Source organism: Chiloscyllium plagiosum, chromosome 12 (assembly GCF_004010195.1).
Source record: "Chiloscyllium plagiosum isolate BGI_BamShark_2017 chromosome 12, ASM401019v2, whole genome shotgun sequence".
Taxonomy (NCBI): domain Eukaryota; kingdom Metazoa; phylum Chordata; class Chondrichthyes; order Orectolobiformes; family Hemiscylliidae; genus Chiloscyllium; species Chiloscyllium plagiosum.
Genome location: NC_057721.1, coordinates 5,939,879 through 5,963,070, shown reverse-complemented (window position 1 = coordinate 5,963,070; position 23,192 = coordinate 5,939,879). Strand labels below are relative to the sequence as shown.

Here is a 23,192-nt window from a genome sequence, read left to right as displayed (position 1 = left end):
TTCGACAAGGTTCCCCATGGGAGACTGGTTAGCAGGGTTGGATCTCACGGAATAAAGAGAGAACTAGCCATTTGGATACAGAACTGACTCAAAAGGTAGAAGACCTGGAGGGTTGTTTTTCAGATTGGAGGCCTGTGACCAATGGAGTGCCACAAGGATTGGTGCTGGGCCCTCTACTTTTTGTCATTTACATAAATGATTTGGATGCGAGCATAAGAGGTACAGTTAGTAAGTTTGCAGATGACACCAAAATTGGAGGTGGAGTGGACAGCGAAGAGGGTTACCTCGGATTACAACAGGGTGGCACGGCGGCACAGTGGTTAGCACTGCTGCCTCACAGCGCCAGAGACCCGGGTTCAATTCCTGCCTCAGGCGACTGACTGTGTGGAGTTTGCACATTCTCCCCGTGTCTGCGTGGGTTTGCTCCGGTTTCCTCCCACAGTCCAAAGATGTGCAGGGTCAGGTGAATTGGCCATACTAAATTGCCCGTAGTGTTAGGTAAGGGGTAAATGTAGGGGTATGGGTGGGTTTCGCTTCAGCGGGTCGGTGTGGACTTGTTGGGCCGAAGGGCCTGTTTCCACACTGTAATCTAATCTAATCTAAAAAACAGGATCTGGACCAGATGGGCCAATGGGCTGAGAAGTGGCAGATGGAGTTTAATTCAGATAAATGGAAGGTGCTGCATTTTGGGAAAGCAAATCTTATACACTTAACGGTAAGATATTTGGAGTGCAGGTTCATAGCTCCTTGAAAGCAGAGTTGCAGGTAGATAGGATAGTGAAGGCGGCGTTTGGTATGCTTTCCTTTATTGGTCAGAGTATTGAGTACAGGAGTTGGGAGGTCATGTTGCAGCTGTACAGGACATTGATTAGGCCACTGTTGGAATATTGTGTGCAATTCTGGTCTCCTTCCTATCGGAAAAATGTTGGGAAACTTGAAAGGGTTCAGAAAAAGTTTACAAGGATGTTGCCGGGGTTGGAGGAGTTGAGATTTAGGGAGAGGCTGAACAGGCTGGGGCTGTTTTCCCTGGAGCATTGGAGGCTGAGGGGTGACAAAATTAGGTTTACAAAATTATGAGGGGCGTGGATAGGATAAATAGACAAAGTCTTTTCCCTGGAATCAGGGAGTCCAGAACTAGAGGGCATAGGTTTAGGTGAGAGGGGAAAGATATAAAAGAGACCTAAGGGGCAACTTTTTCACACAGAGGGTGGTACGTGTATGGAATGAGCTGCCAGAGGATGTGGTGGGGGCTGGTACAATTGCAACATTTAAGAGGCATTTGGATGGGTAAATGAATAGGAAGGGTTTGGAGGGATATGGGCCGGCTGCTGGCAGGTGGGACTCGATTGGGTTGGCATATCTAGTTGGCATGGACAGGTTGGACTGAAGAATCTGCTTCCATGCTGTACATCTCTATGACTCTATGACATGATTAAGTAGATTAGGGAAAACATCCTTCCATGGAAGTTCATTAGAATGTGACAGAATTTGTAAATTATTTTGAAAGTGAATTAAATGATTGATGGAATTAAAGATTTCATGGTTTGCAGATTACGAACACAAATTTTTTTTATCCCTAATGGCCTGTTTCTATGCTCAGAAAACTCAAATGATTTCATCTTGACTTCCCTAACCCACTGTTGCCACTTGTAGCTGCAGTAGACCAATTGCTACTTTTTTTGAAGTACCTTTGGTTTTACGTTGTTGCACAATCATACTTTATTTCTGTAGTGGATGGCAGACAAATATATGGCTTTAAGATGGAAATTAAACACGAGTTTTCAGTGACACCTAATGATACGTAGTTGCATAATTAATCATCCATCTGCATCATGTTGATTTTTTTTTATATATATATACATCGAAGCTTCATTTCCAGAAGGTTCTTGATATTGCTACCTTTGAGGTTGCCCACTGAAATGTAGGAATAATTATCTCTTGTATTTTCACAGCTTTTCCATGGTCTGAAGAGCAGTGATGTTGCAAAGACATTCAGAAAGCAACTCCTGAAAAAGGAGGGAATCTGTGCTGTTCATGGAACTGAAAAGTCCAGTGAAGGAACTCAGCATTCCTACTCAGGTAGGCGAAGGTGTGCCTTACTTGTAAAGCATGGGTCAAAGTAAGCCGCTGTCTAGTTTAGTACTGCAAAGTGGATTTGTATGCTTTTTGTCAGATATACAGAGGAACCTCGATTATCCAAAAGACACGGGCAGGGAGTATTTTGTTCGGATAATCAAATGCCCTATATCACAGTCTAGCCAAGCATCAGGACCTTGCAACCTTGTTTGGATAATCCAAAATTCAGACAATCAACATTCGGGTAATCAAGATTCCTCTGTATTTCAGGGAGAGCTGTATTGGCCTGTAAGGGGAAAATAAATAGAAAGGTATCCTAATTGTGATGAATGAAGAAGGGTGGGAGGAGGCTTGTGTTGGACCTAAACACCAGATGTGGACATATGGGCTAAGTGTCTTTTTTTCTGTACAGACAGCATGATTCAATGATGATTACCTTTGTCTAACTTAAGTTCTCAGAATGCAGATGTATAGGCACCACGACATAAGTAGTTATAGTGTCACCTGAATGCGACCTCTGAGCACACAGCAGTCTATTTTGTTGCTGTTGTTTAATCCAAAGGTGGTGAACTGGGGATTCATGGATTTGAATCCCAACAATGGTGAAATCTGAATTTAAAAATATCTGGAACGAAGATCTCATCTAATGGTGACCAGATAATCAATATTGGTTATTGTAAAAACCAATCTGGTTCACTAATGTCCTCCTCGGGAAGAGAGATCTGCCATCGTTACCTGGTCTGTCCTACACGTTAACTGAATTTAGTGGGTTGATAATTGTGTTGCACTGTTCCACAATTCGTCCACAAATGTAACAGTAAATTGCAAAGAAATCACCTAAATGACCAATTTGATTTGGTTTGATTTACTGTTATGACATGTACCTAAATACAGTGACAAGTTTTTTGTTGTGAACAGTACAGTCAGATCATAACAAACAAGGACATACAAGTCATAGTGTTTAGATCGAGGCATGCAACTTCACGGGAGGTGCATAAAAGCAACATGCCTGACTGGCTGCTACCCATGATGAAAACAGTTCACACCAGGTTTTCTTCATTAAGTAACAATACCTCTATTTATTGTGACACACTTTTAACTTGAACAAAAACAAAAAGAAGAGATTTCTAATATTTGCAACTTAACCTATACCCCTTGGAAAACCCCAAAAATTCCATCACAATGAAGACAGACAAAAAACAGAAATAATAGGTGAAACAAAAAGGATGAACAGAATTGCAAAACATCAAAATTCCTGACCACGGGTTGGAAAGTACTCTTTTGTCACCAGTCTTTTTGATTCTTGCAATGGCAAGATGCTGTCACATGTATGTGGGTGACCAGCCCTTGATTCTCAGTGCAGTTTAGTCTTAAAATCTCCCTCTTTTTGCTTCCAAACAGCAACATTGCACCTGGTTGAGCTGTGCAATACAACACATTTTCAATTTGCAAAATGTGGTTTCTGGTTTGTTTTTTTCAGTTGTAACAGTCCAACTTCCATTTCAGTTTACAGTTCCAAAACATGGAAATGATATGGTTTCTTGCAATGTGACTCCAGACCCACAGCAATGTGGTTGATTCTTAATTATCCTCTGAAATGGCCGAGATAGAAAAGCAGTTCGAAGGCAATAAGGAATAGGCAAGAGATCCCAGTGATACCCACAACCCCATACAAGAGTAAAGAAGGGAAACTTTAAAAAAAAAGGTTTTCATAACATTCAATTAGGTTTAAGTCTGAAGGAAAGGTTGGAACATTGCTTAGGTTGGGATCAGTGTGGCAGGAGGTACACACTAAGCACAGACTCTGCTTTATTCTGGGCAATCTAGCTGTTCATATCTACAATGCACATACGTATGTAGATTTCAAATGAAGGCGTCAGTATCTGGATCCCAGAACAAGACAACAACAAAAAATTGAGAACACGGCTGAGGAAGATCTTCCAGACCAGGGCAATAGGAGCAGAAGCATAAATTCAGTCCGGAGAAGCCACATGGTGTAGATATGTTTTTATTCTGGAAAGATATGTCTCCTTATTGAAGCTTTAAACAAATTTTTAAAAATGAAAATAATGTTAATAGACTTACTGTGTGAACCTTTTGGAGTTATTACCTTTAAACCTCACCCAATAATGTTTGCATTTCTGATTGTTGCATGCAGATTATGGTGCACATCCAAATTAGTTGGATGTGTAGTGAATTTTACAGACAACTATCCCTATGAGGTTTCACATCCGTTTCATTCATACACCCATACCAGTATGTAATTTTGCTTGCAATGGTTTTCCGAAGTACTTTGAGAAACCAACATCATGTTGTAATGACGAGTGCTCCTGTCATGAGATGTGGCCCAAATGCCTGTTGGGAAAGTACTACCATTATTTCAAACAAAATTACAGGAAATTATGCAACTACAAGTTTTCAACAAGGATTACCAAATTTCTGAGAAGAGATACAAAGGGGAGGTGGTTTTGTGTAAAAAGCAATGGAAATTGATGATGCAACCCTCATTGAATGCAGTGTCTTGCCCATGTGCTGGGCATTGTGGATTTCCTCATTCTTCAGCGAGTTGTTTAACTGGAGTTCATCTCCATGCCAATGATCCGGCACGAGGCTCAGTTTTACACCAGATTAATACACCAGACTGAGCTGGTGGCATCCACTGCTGTAAGGGTGTCTCTGCCACTCCTCCAAAAGCTGCTGGCCCATCGCAATCATGGGCTAGCTCTTCTGTCCGAGTGGCGCCACTGAGGGGAGTGGCCACTATTGGGACTTCAGGCCATCCCCAACGATATGGGTCAGACTTGTTTCAAGTGGGCTGACCTCACTGGGACAGGCCCAGGTGTGGACGTGGGGTCAATTGGGTATACCAGCAGGAGGGCACTCTTACATGGGCACAAGTTAACCACGTAAAGGCCTTAGTTGGCCTAAGGGTTAGGTAAGTCACCCAAAACTAATCCTTCCACTGGTACGTTAGCCACAGAGTTGGCGAGATTATTGGGGTGGAGCAAGTGGGAGCTGGAGCAGGGCAGGGAAAGAAAATAGGAATCGTTGGGGGAGGGGGGAACAGTGTTTGGTGGGGGATTTGAGCTGGGGAGGGAAAGGTGCTGAATGTAAAATTCCATAGGGAGTCAATTTGGCACACTGCTTTTATGCTAGTTCTGGGTAGTACAGACCAGTCTGTCCCATTCCTGATCTCCCATAGTCTCTGTCCATCCATCCTTATAATCATTTCTCCATTTCCAAAACTCACTACTCCTCCACCCACTCCCATAGCAGTTGATTTTCCTCGTATCCATCCAATTTCTTTTTATGATTTTTTTTTAATCCACTTCCACCAGTAGTGCATTTGAAATCATTAGGAAGGTATGCATAACAAACATGCCTCCTTGCATTCCCTCCTGCTTTTCTTCAGGAATGCCCGAAACGTCAATTCTCCTGTTCCCTGGATGCTGCCTGACCTGCTGCGCTTTTCCAGCAACACGTTTTCAGCTCTGATCCCCAGCATCTGCAGACCTCACTTTCTCCTCCTGCTTTTCTTACCCTATAAGTGAATAATGTATATCCCATAATCGTCATACAGTGATAAAACTAAAGCATATTAAGTGAAGGATCCCAATGACAGTGTTGACCAACACATCTTTGCTGTTGCCCCTCTTTTTTTTTAGAAAAGCACATGTTTTTGGGATTCGAAAGTGGATCTTTGGTCAATTTCAACTGTAGGAGTTTTGTGCTGTCAGTTATTGCTGTCTTCAGGTGTTGAGAGATGTTGTTGACTGCATTGTACAATAAGAGGTCTAGAAACAAAACAGGTAGTTTAGCTCCAGGAATCTTCAATATTCATGCTTCTGTATTCGTCGAACAACAAATGACCATTTGAGTCTGATCTTATTTATTGCAGAGGAAGAAAGGTATGCCTTTGTTAATTGGATCAACACCGCTTTGGAGAAGGATCCAGACTGTCAGCAACTGATTCCAATGGATGCCAACAGTGACACTGATCTCTTTGCTGCTGTTGGAAATGGCATTATCCTTTGGTGAGTTACTCCTGCCTTGCACCTTCCTGTCGGTCGAAAACAGCCCATCAGTCTTTACCTCCTATTGCACAAATTTGTCTCCGAGCACGGAACAGCTGACATCGACGAGCTCCCTGACTTCGCCAGTTGTGTTACCCTTTCCGACGGAATCACTAGAGGCAGCGGAAATAACGACAGCAACTCTGTGTCCATGTTTTTTAGAAGGCTAGACTTAAAAGGAAAGGCTAAGAGAATCTTGTGATGCAGTGATAGTGTCCCTACCCCTGGGCCAGGAAGTCTGAGTTCAAGCCCCACCTGCTCCAGAAATGTCTCATAACATTCATAATAATCACCACAGATTTTATGTAGAACGAGGTGAGAATGATCTACAATTAATTAACAGCCCCAATCAGAGAACTATATTCTGTGAGGTCCACCTCACTACATTTTCCACTAACTGTACAGCTATGACCTATTTTCTGGTTAAAAAATATGTTCATACTGCTACAGAGCCAAAGAGGTGTACAGGTAAGAGAAAGCCCCTTGACCTATTGATATATGTGCTGGTCAAATAACAACCGTCTAACTATTCTAATCACATTTTCCAGCACTTGGCTGATTAGGCTTGTGTGCTTTGTCATCGTATGTGCACATTGAAATGTTTCTTAAATGTTATGAAGTTTCTACTTCTCCCACTCTAACAGGCAGTGAGTTCCCATTTCTGGGTGAAAAAGCTTTTCCTCATATCCCCTCTAAATCTCCATGCCCCTTATCTTAAACCTATGTCCCCAGTCATTTAATTCCTCCTTCAAAAGGAAAAGTTCCTTCTGGTCTACCCTAATAATGTCCCTCGTAATCTTATACATCTCAATCATATTCCCTCTTGATTGTCTCTTTTTAAGGAAAACAGCCCCACTCTATCCATTCTCTCTTTATAACCGAAACTCCATCCTGGTAAATCTCCTCTGCACTCTTTCCGGTGTTATCACATTCTTCCTATAATGTGGATTCCACAACTGCACAAAATACTCGAGCTGTGGTCTAAGCAACCCTTGGTAAAGTTCCAGTATCACCTCCCTGCTCTTAAACACTATTCCTCACCTAATAAAGTCATTGAATGTCAAGGGAGATGGTTAGTTAGCCATATCATGGTGAGTGTATGTACACCTCTTTGGCTCTGTAGCAGTATGAACATATTATTTAACCAGAGAATAGGTCATAGCTGTACAGTTAGTGGAAAATGTAGTGAGGTGGACCTCACAGAATATAGTTCTCTGATTGGGGCTGTTAATTAATTGTAGATCATTCTCACCTCGTTCTACATAAAATCTGTGATGATTATTATGAATGTTATGAGACATCTCTGGAGCAGGTGGGGCTTGAACTCAGATTTCCTGGCCCAGGGGTAGGGACTTGCGTATCCCGTATGCTGCCTTAGCCAGTTTATCCACCTGTCCCATGATCTTTCGGGATAGGTGACTTGCACATAAAGGTCTACTGATCCTCTGTGATCCCCGGGATCCGACCATTTCATGTATAATTTTGATTGTTGCGTGTTGCTGACAAGGCCAACAGTTATTGCCCACCCCTAGTTTCCCAAGGCCATCTGGGACTGGAGTGGAGTCGATATTAAGATTTTGGATGGCTACTGACCAAGTTGATGATTTTGTTCTGGTTAGTGGGGAGTCTTTTACACGTTGGAACTGCATACCTATCTGGATACTTAACATTCCATCACAATACTGGCCTCTGCCTTTGTAGGTGGTAGCCTTCTGGTTTGGGAAACATCCAAGGAACAGGAGAATCGACGTTTCGGGCATAAGCCCTTCTTCAGGAAACGTCGATTCTCCTGTTCCTTGGATGCTGCCTGACCTGCTGCGCTTTTCCAGCAACACATTTTCAGCTCTGATCTCCAACATCTGCAGCCCTCACTTTCTCCTCTTCTGGTTTGGGAAAGTCAGGAGATGAACCACTCAAGGCAGAGTGGCTAACCTGTGACCTGGTGTAGGAGCACTTGTGTTCCAGTTGGGTTTTTGGTCACAGGTAACTCCCAGGTTGCAGCCTGGTGAGGGTAATGTCATTGAATGTCAAGGGAGATGGTTAGTTAGCCATATCATGGTGAGCGTATGGTACTTGTGTAATCAAATGTTACTTGCCACTTATCAGCTCAATTAATGTATATAACATTAGATTCCTTCAGCATTTGAGAACATGTGGTTCCTGGTTATCCCTACATTTTCTACATTTGTTTTTTAGATTCAGGTGGTCACTGGGTCCACTCAGTACATCCCTGTTGATTGGATGTGTCTCACCACTGGGTCAGCATTACACATAGTCACATTTGTCCTTCTGTATTGTCTGGATGCTGTGTTAGGTTAGATTAGATTAGATTTCCTACAGTGTGGAAACAGGCCCTTTGGTCCAACCAGTCCACACCAACCCTCCGAAGAGTAACCCACCCAGACCCATTGCCCTCTGACTAATGCACCTAACACCCGGAGGAAACCCACGCAGACACAAGGAGAATGTGCAAACTCCACACAGACAATCACCCGAGGCTGGAATTGAACTAGGGACCTTGGTGCTGTGAGGCAGCAGTGCTAAACACTGTGCCTGCCGCTCCTATTATTTGACATCACTATCCTGTGCTTAGAACATGGAGGCAAACAGTTAGTCATAGAGCTGTGCACTTCCTCTACCTCCCTCAGGGCCCTGGAAGGGTGTTACCAAGTCGGCATTGTCTCTAACTCTGGCACAGGAGATCCACGTTCAAGTCCCACCTGCTCCTGAGGTGTGTTCCAAATCTCTGAACAGAATCGATCAGTAAACATTTAAAAGAGGCAAAATGTTCCATTTTGGTGAATAGTTTCACTCCCCGATAATGCACAGAAGTCAGTAGAGCATTTTTAGTTCCACGATGATCTAGCGTTCATCTCTCACAATGCCATCTCAAATATCATGGTAGTGCCAACTCAACTGTGCCACTTCCAAATACAGGGCATAGTTGGCAAGTGTCAAGATTAGATTAGTGCTGGATAAGCACAGCAGGTCAGGCAGTATCAGAGGAGCAGGAAAATTAACATTTCGGGCAAAATCCCTTCATCGGGCTTTTGCCCGAAACATCAATTTTCATGGTCCACTTTAATCTTGACTCTAATCTACAGCATCTGCAGTACTTTTGTGTAGTTGGCAAGTGAGTGAGCGTAATTCTACCTGTACAAAGATGTTATTACACACCTCTGGAGCAAGTGGGACTTGAACTATACCCTCCTGGTCCAAGGTTAGGGATTGTACCACTAGTGAGTGAACATAATTCTTACCAATGCTTTGTTTCCCGATTTCCAGACTTTAGGGATGTGGTGGCTTGCCCTTCCCTTCAGCTGGTGCCCCAAATTTGCATCCGTATTTGTGTCAACCATTACTTCATCTGTGGGCAGGTTTCCATAAATGAATTTGTAATCCCCATCTCACCTTCTCTCACTTCCTTTTCATGTTAATATGGTTTTAACATTTCTGTGAGAGTCCTGGAAACTCTTTATTTTCCCCCTCAGCCCTCCAGTTTGAGCTGTCAGGAGAGAGACACAACATTCACCTTAAGTGCTCCTTCTCCACCAGTAGTACTGTGTCCAGATACCTTGGTTACATCAGCTCCAGAAACAGGAATGTGTATCTGAATAATTCTAAAACCCAGAAGGGGTTTGTGTGTTTGCTGTTCATAACCAAAGAATTCCTCACTGTGCAGTGGGAAAGGCAGAATCAGTAAGGTCTTGCTAATATATATCTGATTTTTGAAACCAGTTTGTTGCTTTATCTTAGTTGCCTCTGGAAAGATAATCTCTCGTAAGATTTGTTTGTTTCGATTTTTCATTTTGTTTGCTGGCTACTGGGTCTTTGAAGTCATGGATATTTATCATTTCTGATCATACGTTTCTGTCTGATGGTCTTCTGTTTTAATCTAGTAAAATGATCAATCTATCGGTACCTGACACCATCGATGAGAGGACGATTAACAAAAAGAAGCTCACCCCATTCACTATACAGGTAGCCAGTTCAACTTGCATAGGCTAAATGAATGAAAACCTATATGCCGTTTTAACACTGCATTAACGTGCTCATCTTTGACAACCAGATACCTGTACATTGCTAGCTGCCAGAAAGACTTTGCTTTCTCGTAACTATGACACATACAGATGTTCACTACTGCTTACAGCCTTTCCTTATTTTTGCAGGAGAATTTGAATCTGGCTTTGAATTCTGCCTCAGCAATTGGGTGCCATGTAGTTAACATTGGTGCTGAGGATCTCAAAGAGGGGAAGCCTCACCTTGTGTTGGGCCTGTTGTGGCAGGTGATCAAAATTGGTCTGTTTGCAGATATCGAACTGAGCAGAAATGAAGGTAGGTGCTGGTGGTTCTTAATGGGCAGCTGTCTGATTTCCCCCAGTGATTTTAAGTTTGAGGGTTGGTTAAAGCTTTTAATAGAGAAGGGTTAAGGATTGATCCACTGGTAACAAGAGGCATATTCTAAGGGCAAGCTATCTCATAAGCCTGTTCTGTCATTCAACTAGATAATGGCTGATCTGTACCTTAACTTCTAACCTGCCTTAATTCCATAATAATTTATACTTTTATTACCTAACAACAAAAATCTACCAATTGCATTTTACACTTTTTAAAAAATTGTTCCACAGCCTCAATAAGGTTTTGAATGAGAGGGATCTAGATTTCCTTGACTTTTGATGTGACAAAGTTATCCCTCACCTTCACCCCTCCTTGACCAGAGGAAATAGGTTCCATTGACCTCATCGCCTCCTTTTGAAGTATCTTAAAACAGCTTTGTCAGATCACCTTTTAGATTCAAAGGACTGCAAGTCTAGTCTATTGAACTCTTTTAGTCCTGGTACTGTTGTGGGCTGTACCCACTCTGTTGGTCCTTGATGACAAATTCTTGTGACTTCTATACATTGGACCTTGCCCAGTAAGGTCTTTAATTCCCCAGACTGTGATCTCGTGTCAAGAATCAATATTGCAACACTTCTGTTTTAATTCCCCCCGGTCGTGGTCAGTGTGTGATAAAAATCTACCGGAAGATTTCCTTCATTCTTTTGGCTTGAGTGCAGCCAAGTACCTCAACCAGTGTAACATTGGAAATGGACACTGTTGTGTGTGGAGTGAATCTGAGCTCGATGTAAGCCTGGGTCACCTGGCTCATAAGGGACTGTAGTAATGCGAAGGTGCAGATTTTGCAGAGTTGGCCGGTCAGTAATCCTTGTGCTTCCACTTGAGTTGGGATGACCAACATCAATTCAACAAATCTACCTCCAAATTGCCGATCACGTGATTGATTAAAACTCACCGCCTTTTGGCAAAAGTGAGCTTTCAGAGAAACAGTTGAGTTCTAACAGTGTTACGGTCCGACATACTGTTTTGAAGGTGTACTGTTTTATCAAACTGGGCCAATTAATTGCTTCCTCCCGCGGAGCTGGAAATGCAATAGTTATTCATCATGGGCACATCTTCATTTGTTATTTTGATCAAGTTTCCACTCCAGGATGCTGAGTTTTTCTTCTTGAAGAGTTGTGAGGAAAGCCTTTGTTACTTATAAGCGGTGTTTGTTTTTCAGCACTAATTGCCCTGCTCCAAGAGGGTGAGGATCTGGAGGACCTGATGAAGCTGTCCCCTGAGGAGCTGCTGTTACGTTGGGCAAACTACCACCTGGAAGGTGCTGGCTGCAAAAAAGTGAACAACTTCAGCAGTGATGTCAAGGTACGAATGAGCCATTCAAGAGAGACCAGTTCAGCATTTTCTCGGCTCATGCATGGGAGGATCACGATGGCAAAGATGTATTTCTTGCCCATTCCCCAAACTGCACTGAGACGATCGCAATTCTCTGTCTTAAATCCAGGGCAGTGCTTGGGGCATTGGTGACCACGCAGTGGTGTCGGGTAGGAAATTTGCCACCCTACTGTCTTACCTCAAAGAGGCCTTTTGGGTGATTGCCCAACACCAGGACACCCATTCGTAGCCGTGTGAGCATCACTTCATTGTTCAGTGATAGGCCACATTGGCAGGAAGAACAAGATAGCTTTCTCTCCAAAGAGAAACAGAGTGGTGCGCCTGTGGAATTCTCTGCCACAGAAAGTGCACGGTGGCTCAGTGGTTAGCACAGCTGCCTCACGGCACCAGGAACCCGGGTTCGTATCCCACCTTGGGTGACTCTCTGTGTGGAGTTTGCACATGCTCCTTGTGTCTGCGTGGGTTTCCTCCGGATGCTCCGGTTTCCTCCCACAATTTAGCATTGGCCATGCTAAATTGCCCGTAGTGTTAGGTGCATTAGTTAAAGGGAAATGGGTCTGGGTGGGATACTTTTCAGAAGGTTGGTGTGGACCTGTTGGGCCGAAGGGCCTGTTTCCACACTGTAGATAATCTAATCTTAAAAAAAAAGTAAGTGGTTGAGGCCAAAACAATAAATGTTTTCAAGGAGGACTTGGGTATAGTTCTCAGGGCGAAAGAAACCAAAGGGTGTAGGGAAGAGTGCAGGAATGGGATACTAAATTGTGTGATCAGCCATTGAATGGTGGAACAGAATCAGAGGGCTGAATGGCCCACTCCTGCTCCTATTTTCTGTGTTTCGTGGTTCTGCATTTAGCCAGACATTTTAAACACTGTGCTATCACTGGTTGCTAAAAGTAAAGCAGTCAGTATGTTTTGATAGTGTCCACTCCCATGAATCTGTGCTCTGATAATTTTGCAGTTCTTTTGATTAAACAACTTGGTTGCTCTCTCTTTTTGTTAATTACTTTCTCCTAAAGCCTTTAGAAAAGATAGAACTTGCATTTACACAGCTGCTTTTACGCTCTCAAATATCTATAACCAATGTACTAGTTTGTGGTGGAAGCAAACATCATGGTATTCGTACACAGCAAGGTCCCTCACACATCACTTAAAGGGATGAACAGATGATCTGTTTTTGTGGTGTCAGCTGTGGCATTTACCCGCCTTTTGTTCAAGAAGATCTATCACAACCACATCAAACCAATTGAGGTCTGAAATCCCCTGGAACAAGGTCTCCCCTTTCTGTGTTGAACTACTTTGATGCTTCAGAACACTGCATCAGTTTGATGATGGAAATTTTCTGAAATACTGTAGACAATATCTGTAAAAGTAACACACCTCCTCCTATTTCTTTTTAAATCAGTCATCAGTAGAAGAAGCTCAAGTAAGTCCATTTGCTGTAAACCTTACTGTCTCCTGTTCCCTATTATCTTACTCCCTAAATATTGTGTGAAGTTGTTCAAGGTGTATGTACATTTGACCAACCTAGTGCTACGTTTTGAAATGGTTTGTTGTACATAGCGTTATGTTGTAAGGGATGTGTTAGAACTCCTGGTATAGAGCCTTGTTCAATGGGTGTGCCGATCAATGAGATAAGCACTTCCGATTGTACTCACCTCCAAATACCACCACCTCAGTTTTTCATCTTTGGAGAGCAAAGTGACCGTGAATTAAATTCCATGCTGGATTATCCAATCATGCACACTCTTCCCTGCTGTTGAGTGAGGCTCTCCTCCAGGAGCTGTAGAATGTATGCAGGACCACTGTGCATTCACAACCAGAGGCACAAACAAATTATCAAGTAGATATTAAGACCAACTTCTTTGCTCCATGGACAATTGAAGTAACTGTCAGCACATAGTAGTCAGAACCTAAGAATTAAGAATGTATGAAAAGCAGTTTGATACTCCGGTGAGAGAGGTTCTGAAGTTTTATGGGCTGAATAGACACCTTTTCCCCTTTTTTTTTGATGTTCTTTTGCAAACCTATTCTGAAAAGTAGCAAAATATCTGCACCCGGCTACACGTAGACATTGGCTCAATGGCGTATTTGATATAGCAACTCTGAAAAAGCAAAATTTGAATTTCTTTCATCAAATAAGGGAAATGGTATCAAGAGCCTATAATGTCTGGGTCTCCTGCGCTATAAGCCTCTCAAGCCTGCTCTGCCATTCAATCGGATTGTGGCTAGCCAGATATTCCTCACATCCATTTTCCTGCCCTTTACCGTAGCCATTGATTCCCAGAATGATGAAGAATCGTCTCTATCTCAGTCTTAAAAATACATAAGGACTCTGCCTCTACAGCTGTCTCTGACAAGGAGTTCCAAAGACTTTCAACTCTCTGGGAGAATAAATTCCTCCTCATCTCAGTCTTCAGTTGGTGTCCCTTTATACTGAGACTATGCTGTCTCGTCTTAGACACACACACATGAATGGAAACATTCTCTCAACACTTACTCTGTCAGGCCCCTTAAGAATACTATATGTTTCAATGAGATCATCTCGCATTCTTCTAAACTCCAGTGAGTGGTGTCCCAACCTATTTAACCTTTGTTTATAAGACAATCCCTCCATCCCAAGGATCATCTTAGTCAACCTTCTCTGAACTCCAGTGAAATAATATCTTTCCTTAAGAGGATCAAAACTGCTCACAGTACTCCACATGTGATCTCACCAGCACCTTGTACAATTGCACTAAGACTTCCTTAGTCTTACACTCCAACCAGCTTGAAATAAAAGCCAATACTGCATTAGTCTTCCTGATTATCCGCTTGTCCCTGTGCTCTGGCTTTCTGTGTTTCCCTTGGCCTCTTTGGCTGTAGGATTGGTCAGTCTAGCCAGTGGCAGGGTTATACCACTCCTGGCTGAGATACGGAGGTCAGAGTCAGATCCTTCCCTTTCAACTGGTATGAATCCTGACATGCTGTCTGACTCTGGAGCTCAATATCCCAAAGGGATGCCAGAAACTGAGCCTGGCATGCCTCTCATGGTTAGATCTACCTGTTGACTGAAATATGAAAAGGGCTAGATAAATCTGCCACTTAAATATTCAGAAAATGCTGGCAAAACTCAGCAAGTCTGGCAGAGTCTGTTTCCATCCAAAGATGACTCTTCAAAGGACTGAGTTCTGAAGAAGAGGCTTTAGACTCAAATTATTAACTCTGATTCTCTTTGCATGTATGCTGAGTTTCTCAAACACTTTGTTTTCATTTCAAAGGTTTCCAACATCCATAGTATTTTGCTTTTATTTGCCAAGTTTGAAACACCACATAGGGGAAAGAGCAGAGGAGATGTCTTGCATTCCATGCAGTGAATTTAATATCCACGGGACATCCCAGATCAAGGGCCCACCCTCTCAGGTGGGAGAGGGTTCTGAAGTTTTATGGGATGGATAGGCACCTTTTCCCCAGAGTTGCTGTGCATTCAGTGAATATTTTTCCCTGAGCAAAATGCAACTGCTTTCTGCACAGTAAGATCCCCTAAATAGCAGCTGGGGTGAGCGGCCACTTGAGCCGGATTTCAATACTGTCAGAGGAGTGAGACTTGTTGGCCAGGCTGCTGACTGCTTTTCAGGTGGTGCTGTGGGAGATCATTCAACCAGCTGATCCCGGTTTTGTGCCTGTTCTGAAAGGCAGCACTTTGAGTGGTGCAGCATCCCCTCAACGCAGGGTGGATTCAGCCTGGATTACTGACTGGAACACCGCTTGCTGCTTCAGACTGGAGAGGCAAGATTGCTACAAGCAAGACATGTTTACCCTTGACCAATACTTTTCTTTTTCGATTTTGCACGTGCAATTAAAATGGGTACTGGAGAAAAACACATTGCTAATATAAAGGGGATTCTAGCAAAAAAAAGTAGCCTGTTAAAGACCATAAAAACAAGTTTTAAAATTTTATTTTCCTTTATTTATTCTCAGAAAGTGGGCATCATGACAAAAACAGTTTCTGTCGCCTGTACACCGTTGCACTGAGTGTGGGCCCTTGATTTTTTTTAACATAACAGAATGGTTCACTGCATCCACTTCCCAGGGCACTTAATAATGAGTCAGACTGGGGTCATATGTAAGTCGCAGTGGGTATTGACAGTCAGTAAAAACAATAACTGCAGATGCTGGAAACCAGATTCTGGATCAGTGGTGCTGGAAGAACACAGCAATTCAGGCAGCATCCGAGGGGCCCTACCCTCTGTTAAATTGAGATTTTAACACACGTCAGCTTTATGGTCCTTTTTACTGACACCAGCTTTTGACCCGATCTTTAAAACTGATATTAAGCTGTCAATCGGCCTTGAGGGAATAAATGTATATTCTCTGGAGTATTAGTTCAGTGACATCACCATACCTTATGAAGCTTCATTTAAGTACAAATACGCAGCATTCCCAAGTAGCATCTAGATGAAAAGGTGATTGCAACATAATTGGAAGCATATTTACCGTGTCTTTGGTGTTGTGCAATAATGGTCCCTCGAATGTCTTTTCACCCTCGTTGTGTCTCCCTTGAATGTTAAATCCTGTACCGTTTTACTTTCCTCTACTCTTTGTTTGTTTGAATTCTTAATGCTGCCCTTTGGATGTCTCGTCTTTCTGGACTGTTGTCATGTGGGTGAACTCAAAAAGCTGACTGACTTCTGTAACTTGATGAAGGTATCTGTTCAAACCATTTTTAATGTTTTGGATTAAGGTGGGTTTACCGTGCTTGGAGATCACGTGTTTGCTCTATTAGTCCACTGTTTTGCATGCAGAATTTTTAGTCTTTTGGAATTAATTAGAAGTCTCCAGTAACGGCGGCATTCTTTCAGCGTGCTTGAGCTATTTTTGTATGGAATGTACCAGTTTCTAAGTCCTTTCCTTTATTCTTGCAGGATTCAAAGGCTTACTTCCATCTTCTCAATCAAATTGCACCAAAAGGTGATGAAGAGGGCCAGGCTCCAATTCCAGTCGATATGTCCGGTATTAATGTAAGTATTAAAACCTGCAGTCTTCCCTTAGCGTATCTGTACACCTAGCATCTGGTTACCGTTCTCTGGGATAGCGAAAAATAGTATTCAGTTTGCGACAAGATTGGTCAAATAGTTAAAAATAAAGATAAACAGGAACTTCGGCACTTCTGTGCAACCAGTCAATAGGTTTAGATGTTTTCTAATTAACCTGGTCAGAGACGTAGTCAATGTGTGTCGTCTAAGCTGCTGATCAAGGGTTAAACACCACCTGTATAACTTGCTGGTTAACCAGTTTAACTTAATTTATAGACATTTTCTAATCAACCTATTCAGGTATGTATAATACACCAATTGAGTAGGTAGACTTGAATCTGAGGTAGGTATGCGGCCACTGCATCATATTAACTTTACTTGCATAACATATGAATAAACTAATTTAACATTTTTAAAAAAAATTATATTGTCTAATCAACTTGTTCAGAGATGTTATACACCACTGGAGGAAGTGGGACTTGCTCCAGGGCCTCCTGGCCCAGAGATGGGGTCACCACGTCTCATCACATCTTATTGACAAAGTGAGTTTAATTCCTGGGCAATAGATTTAGTGAAAGGGGAAATTGATCAGATATTCACATTTCTTTTTCTGTGTAACGGTGATTATATGTTTAACTTTGCTTCTGTAACAAATTGGTTAGTGCGTTTAACTTTGCTTCTGTAACAAATTGGTTAATGGGTATTGTTATCTTGTTGTTAGTTAACTGATTCATTTCTCTTAGTAGTTCATGATTTGAAATTCTTGTTTTTACCGTCTTTTAAAAAAAATATACAAATGAATTTACAATTGCATTGATTTCAATGAATTAATGACTGCACCAAAATAGAATGGATAGGAGCTTAAAAATGAAAGAATTAACCAAGGTGCTGAACTCCTGCTGGGGTTAGGAGGTCAGGGTGAGTCTACTCCAGACAATGAGCTGAATTTTGGTGGACAAAGGAAAGATTGGCAAAATAATGCAGGCAAACAGGAGAACCCTTTCTAGGAATTCACCTCCATGGTGATGGGTATCAGCACCGTATCGTAATTCTCAGGAGAGCTGCCGGCAAGGACGCAGAGAACGAGGTGGGTTTTGGGTTCTGAGGAGTGTAGGACAGAACACGTTGTTTGCTGGTGAAATCACACGTGCTTTCAATTGCGTGCGCAGGAGAGTGACGATCTGAAGCGAGCAGAGTGCATGCTTCAGCAAGCTGACAGGCTTGGCTGCAGACAGTTTGTCACCGCAACAGACGTGGTCCGAGGAAACCCCAAGCTCAACTTGGCATTTGTCGCCAACTTGTTCAACAAGTATCCAGCTCTTCAGAAACCCGAGAACCAAGACATAGACTGGAGTCTCCTTGAGGGTAAGCTCTTGAAAACTCTCGAATGCCTCAGTGTGAAAAATCTCTCCAGCTACCAATGGTTCCTGCCAAGATCCCATGAACCAATGTCTGCTCCTCCCCTAATATGAGCGACAGCAGGATTAATTTACTAATTCTGATACGAGTTACGCGTGCGCGCGCGTGCACACACATCCCCAACGTAGGATTAGCTAACTAATTCTGATATGAATTACACCCCTCCCTGTTTTAGGATTGACGAATTAATTCTGATGAGTTGTTGCCCCTTGTAGGATCAATTTACTAATTCTGTGTCCCAGCACTTAAAAGGATTTCCTGCACTGAAATCCAGGCCTACAATGGCTGAATCCTGGTCACTGACCTCTGTTCCCTTTTGATTGGGGCTGTTTGCTTCAAGTAAGCTTATCAGTAAACTTACCTGCTAACTCAGCAATCAAGGAGCCAGACAGTCAGGTTAAAATCTAGCAACGATATTACCATCCTGGTCAACCAGGGGAGCACTTATTGCAAAAGGGTTTCTTGATCTGTGCTGTTGAACTATTGCCCACAAAAATATATTTCTGTTGCCATTGGAGTACACTACACCAATTTTATCGGAATAGTTTGGAAGTCCTGAGAAACATACAACCAAGATATAGGAGGACTGTTTACATGCAGAATCATAGAATCCCTGTAGTGCAGAAAGAAGCCGTTCAGCCCTCGAGTCTAGAAAGACAGACTTGAGCAAATAGAGAACTAAGGAAGTTCAGATGTAATGACACCATCTATTGCAATTTATCCCTACTCACTTGGTCCCTGTTCCTTTTATAAATTCCATTTTATGTCTCCAGACTTGAGTATCCTCTGCAAATTTGTTAACATTTGTTAATATTTGTTAACATATATATCTAGTGAAGAGGCCCCAGAGCAGATCTTTAAGAGATCAATCCTCACCATATACTCTCAATCAACATATCCATATTGAGTGGTGGAGCAGGCTGTATAGACTATACAGTTAACTCCTGCCTGTATACCTTTATAGAATCATAGAGGTCAACAGCATGGAAACAGGCCCATCAGCCAATTATTCCATACTGCCCAGTTTTCACAATTGATCTAGTCCTATTTGCCTGCATTTGGTCCATATCCCTCATACCCATGTACCTGTCCAAATGTTTCCTAAATAGCAAAATTGTATTCCCCTCCACCATTGCCTCTGGCAGCCTGTTCCGGACACACTCCCCTTCGGTGAGAAACAATTGTCCCTCTGGACCTCTTTGTATCTCTCCCCTCTCACCTTTTAAACCTATGCCGCCTAGATTTAGATTCCCCTGCCATGGGGGAAAAGCTATTGGCCACCTACCTTAATGACACCTCTCATGATTTTATAGACCTCTGAGATCATCCCTCAATCTCCAAAAGTCCCAGCCTATCCAACCTCCCCTAATAACTAAAACCTTTCCATGAAATCTTTTTTGCACTTTTTTTAGTTTAATAATATCCTTTCTTTAGTAGGGTGACCATAACTGCATAAAGGGCTCCGAATGTGGCCTCACCAATGTCTTGTATATCTGCAAAAAGACGTTCTGATTCTTGATTTGGAGATGCCGGTGTTGGACTGGGGTGGACTAAGTTAAAAATCACACAACACTAGGTTATAGTCCAACAGGTTTATTTGCAACCACTAGCTTTCGGAGCGCTGCTCCTTCATCAGGTGGTTGTGGAGTATAAGATTGTAAGACACAGAATTTATAGCAAAAGTTTACAGTGTGATGTAACTGGAACTATATATTGAAAAAGATCTGGATTGTTTGTTAAACCTCCCATCTTTTAGAATGGGCATGTGGTTTCAGTTCTTTCATATGTAAACCTGGGCCGACATGACACCAATTGTTAAAGTTCACTTGAGAATGTAACTTTTAAATGTTCTGCAATTTACATATGAAAGAACTGAAACCAATATGCTCATTCTAAAAGGTGAAAGACTTAACAAACAATCCAGGTTGTTCTCAATATATAGTTTCAGTTACATCACACTGCAAACTTTTGCTATAAATTCTGTATCATATGATCTTATACTCCACAATCACCTGATAAAGGAGTAGTGCTTCCACATAAACCTGTTGGACTATAACCTGGTGTTGTGTGATTTTTAACTTTGTTCTGATTCTTGTACTCAATGCTGTGACTAATGAAAGCAAGCATGCTGAAAGCCACCTTCACCACCCTGGTCAGCTGTGACTTCACTGTCAAGGAACTATAAACCTGTACCCATGGATCTCTTTGTTCTATAACACTCTCCAACCCCTACCATTTGACTGTGTAAGTCCTGGCCTGGTTTGACCTTCCAAAATCTAACTCCTTCCATTTATCTAAATTAATCTCCATCTGTCATTCCTCAGCCCACTGCTCCAGTAAATCAAGATCTCGCAGATAACCTTCTTCAGTGCCCATTGTACCTCTAAACTTGGTGTCATTCACAAACATACTAACCATGCCTCCTAGATTCTCATTCAAATCATCTATATGAATGACAAATAGCAGTGGACCCAGCACATATCCTTATGCCACACCGCTGGCCTACAGTTTGGAAAAACAACCCTCTACCACTACCATTTGTCTTCACTCTACAATTTTGTATCCAAATGAATCACCATAGAATTCCTACAGTGTGGAAACAGGCCCTTCGGCTCAATGAATCCATACTGACCCTCCGAAGAGTAACCTATTCTCCCACCCTATTGTCCTATATTTATCCAAACTAATGTGCCTAACGTACACACCCCTGAACACTATGGGCAATTTAGCATGGCCAGTTCACCTAACCTGCACACCTTTGGGTGGCACAGTGGTTAGCACTGCTGCCTCACAGCACCAGGGACCCGGGTTCAATTAATCCCTCGGCCGACTGTCTATGTGAAGTTTGTACATTCTCCCCATGTCTGCGTGGGTTTCCTCCAGGTGTTCCGGTCTCCATCCACATTCCAAAGATTTGCAGGTCAGGTGAATGGACCGTACAAAATTGCCCATAGTGTTAGGTGCAGTACTCAGGGGTAAATACAGAGTAAAGGAATGGGTCTGGGTGGAGTACAGTTTGGAGAGTCGGTGTGAACGTGTTGGGCGGAAGGGCCTGTTTTCATACTGTAAGGAATCTAATCTAATCTTTGGATTGTGGGAGGAAACCCATGCAGACACTGGGAGAATGTGACAGACGGTCACCCGAGGCTGGAATTGAACTGGGGTCCCTGGCACTGTGAGGCAGCAGTGTTAACCACTGAGCTACTATGCCGTTCTCCTTGGATCCTGTGAGATTCAACCTTATTCAACAACCCACCATGCAGTGATGTTTTTAGTGTGTAAACCTTCGTCTCTACACCCTCTCTCCCAAACCGTATCACGAGATTATCTCCAATTTCATCTGCTTTCATCTTGGTTAATGATATCTTGTGTGGAGCCTTGTCAAATGACTGATCATGTAAACAGTGTCCATAGACGCACCCTTATCTACTGTCTTTCTTTAACTAATGTTGTTGACTTTGATTGTGGCTGCTGTATTCCCCAGCTAAGGATGGATAAACTAATTACTTTCCCTCAGGATGGACATTTCTAACTCCTAGGATGAAGGGATTGTCTTAGGAGAACAGATTAAATAAATTGGGCCTACATTCTCTGGCATTTAGAAAAATATGGGGTGATGTACTTCACTGAAAATTCTTAGGGAGTTCTACAGTGTCAATGCAGGTGTTTCCCTGAGCTGGGCATGGGAATGGAGGAGAGATATTGGGAGCGTGGGTGTGCCTCTACACAGTTTCAGGATAAAGATCAAGCCAGCTAAGGCCAAATGAGGAGAAATCCCTTTTCTCTCTGAGGATGGAAGCCTTTGGAATCATTTGCCCCAGAGCTGTGAAGGCTCAGTCATAGTATGGAAGCAGGCCGTTTGGGCCATCGAGTCCACATTGACCTGCCAAAGAGCATCCCACTCAGACCCACCCCATTTCTATAATCCTACATTCCTCATGGCCAATTCACCTAACCTACGAGTCCCTGTATGCTATGGGGATTTTATGGCCAGTCCACCTAACCTGCACATCTTTGAACTGTGGGAGGAAACCAGAGCACCCGGAGGAAACCCACACAGAGACTGGGAGAACGTGCTAACTCCACACAGACAGTTGTCCGTGGCCCCTGATGCTGTGAGGCAGCAGTGCTAACCACTGAGCCATCGTGCTGCAGTCACTTGTGGGGCATCTAAACAGAAGATTAGCCTGGTGCACAGATTTGATAACCTTGTTTAATGAAGAAGGATTTAGAAAAAAAGGTGAGACAGTTCAGAGAAAGCGTATATGACTAATGCCTGGAATGGGCAGATCGTCTTGTGAGGAAAGGTAAGAGGTGACTTGATTGACGCATATGAAATCCTGAAGTGAGTTGATTGGGTAGATGTTGAGCTGAAAATGTGTTGCTGGAAAAGCACAGCAGGTCAGGCAGCATCCAAGGAGCAGGAGAATCGACGTTTCGGTCATGAGCCCTTCTTCCAGGAATCAGCATCAATTGTGATCTTCAATTGTGATTTCTGATCTCTAGCATCTGCAGTCCTCACTTTCTCTCAGGGTAGATGTTGAGAGCATGTTTTCTTTTATGAGAAAATCTAGAATCCGGGATCCCTGTTTACAAAATCAGGGTCACCCTCTTAAAGTTGTAGAGATGTACAACATGGAACAGACCTTTTGGCCCAACTCATCCATACCAGCTGAACTAGCCTCCTTTGCCTGCATTTAGCCCTTATCCCTGTGAACCTTTCCCATCTGATTAAGCTTTTTGTTTTCCCCCTCTCTCTGAGGACTGAGAGTCTTTAGCACTCTGCTTCCAGCATCCTTTTAGGAAGAGACAGAGTATTTGAATATTTTAGAGGCAGATATAGGTTGATGCTTGTTGAGCAAGACTTATTGGGCGAATG

General features: G+C 42.7%; 1 protein-coding gene across 3 annotated transcripts in view; it reads left to right on the top strand.

The window, feature by feature from the left end:
* The window catches only part of LOC122554929 (plastin-2-like), a 79,005-nt gene that overhangs the window by 40,343 nt on the left and 15,470 nt on the right, over window positions 1–23,192 (top strand). For all 3 annotated transcript variants that reach the window (XM_043700340.1, XM_043700341.1, XM_043700342.1), the window contains 7 exons: window positions 1,953–2,079; window positions 5,975–6,110; window positions 10,049–10,130; window positions 10,319–10,484; window positions 11,710–11,852; window positions 16,784–16,879; window positions 18,064–18,259. In XM_043700340.1, the coding sequence (XP_043556275.1) occupies window positions 1,953–2,079; window positions 5,975–6,110; window positions 10,049–10,130; window positions 10,319–10,484; window positions 11,710–11,852; window positions 16,784–16,879; window positions 18,064–18,259 (946 nt within the window). The remainder of the gene's footprint in view (window positions 1–1,952; window positions 2,080–5,974; window positions 6,111–10,048; window positions 10,131–10,318; window positions 10,485–11,709; window positions 11,853–16,783; window positions 16,880–18,063; window positions 18,260–23,192) is intronic.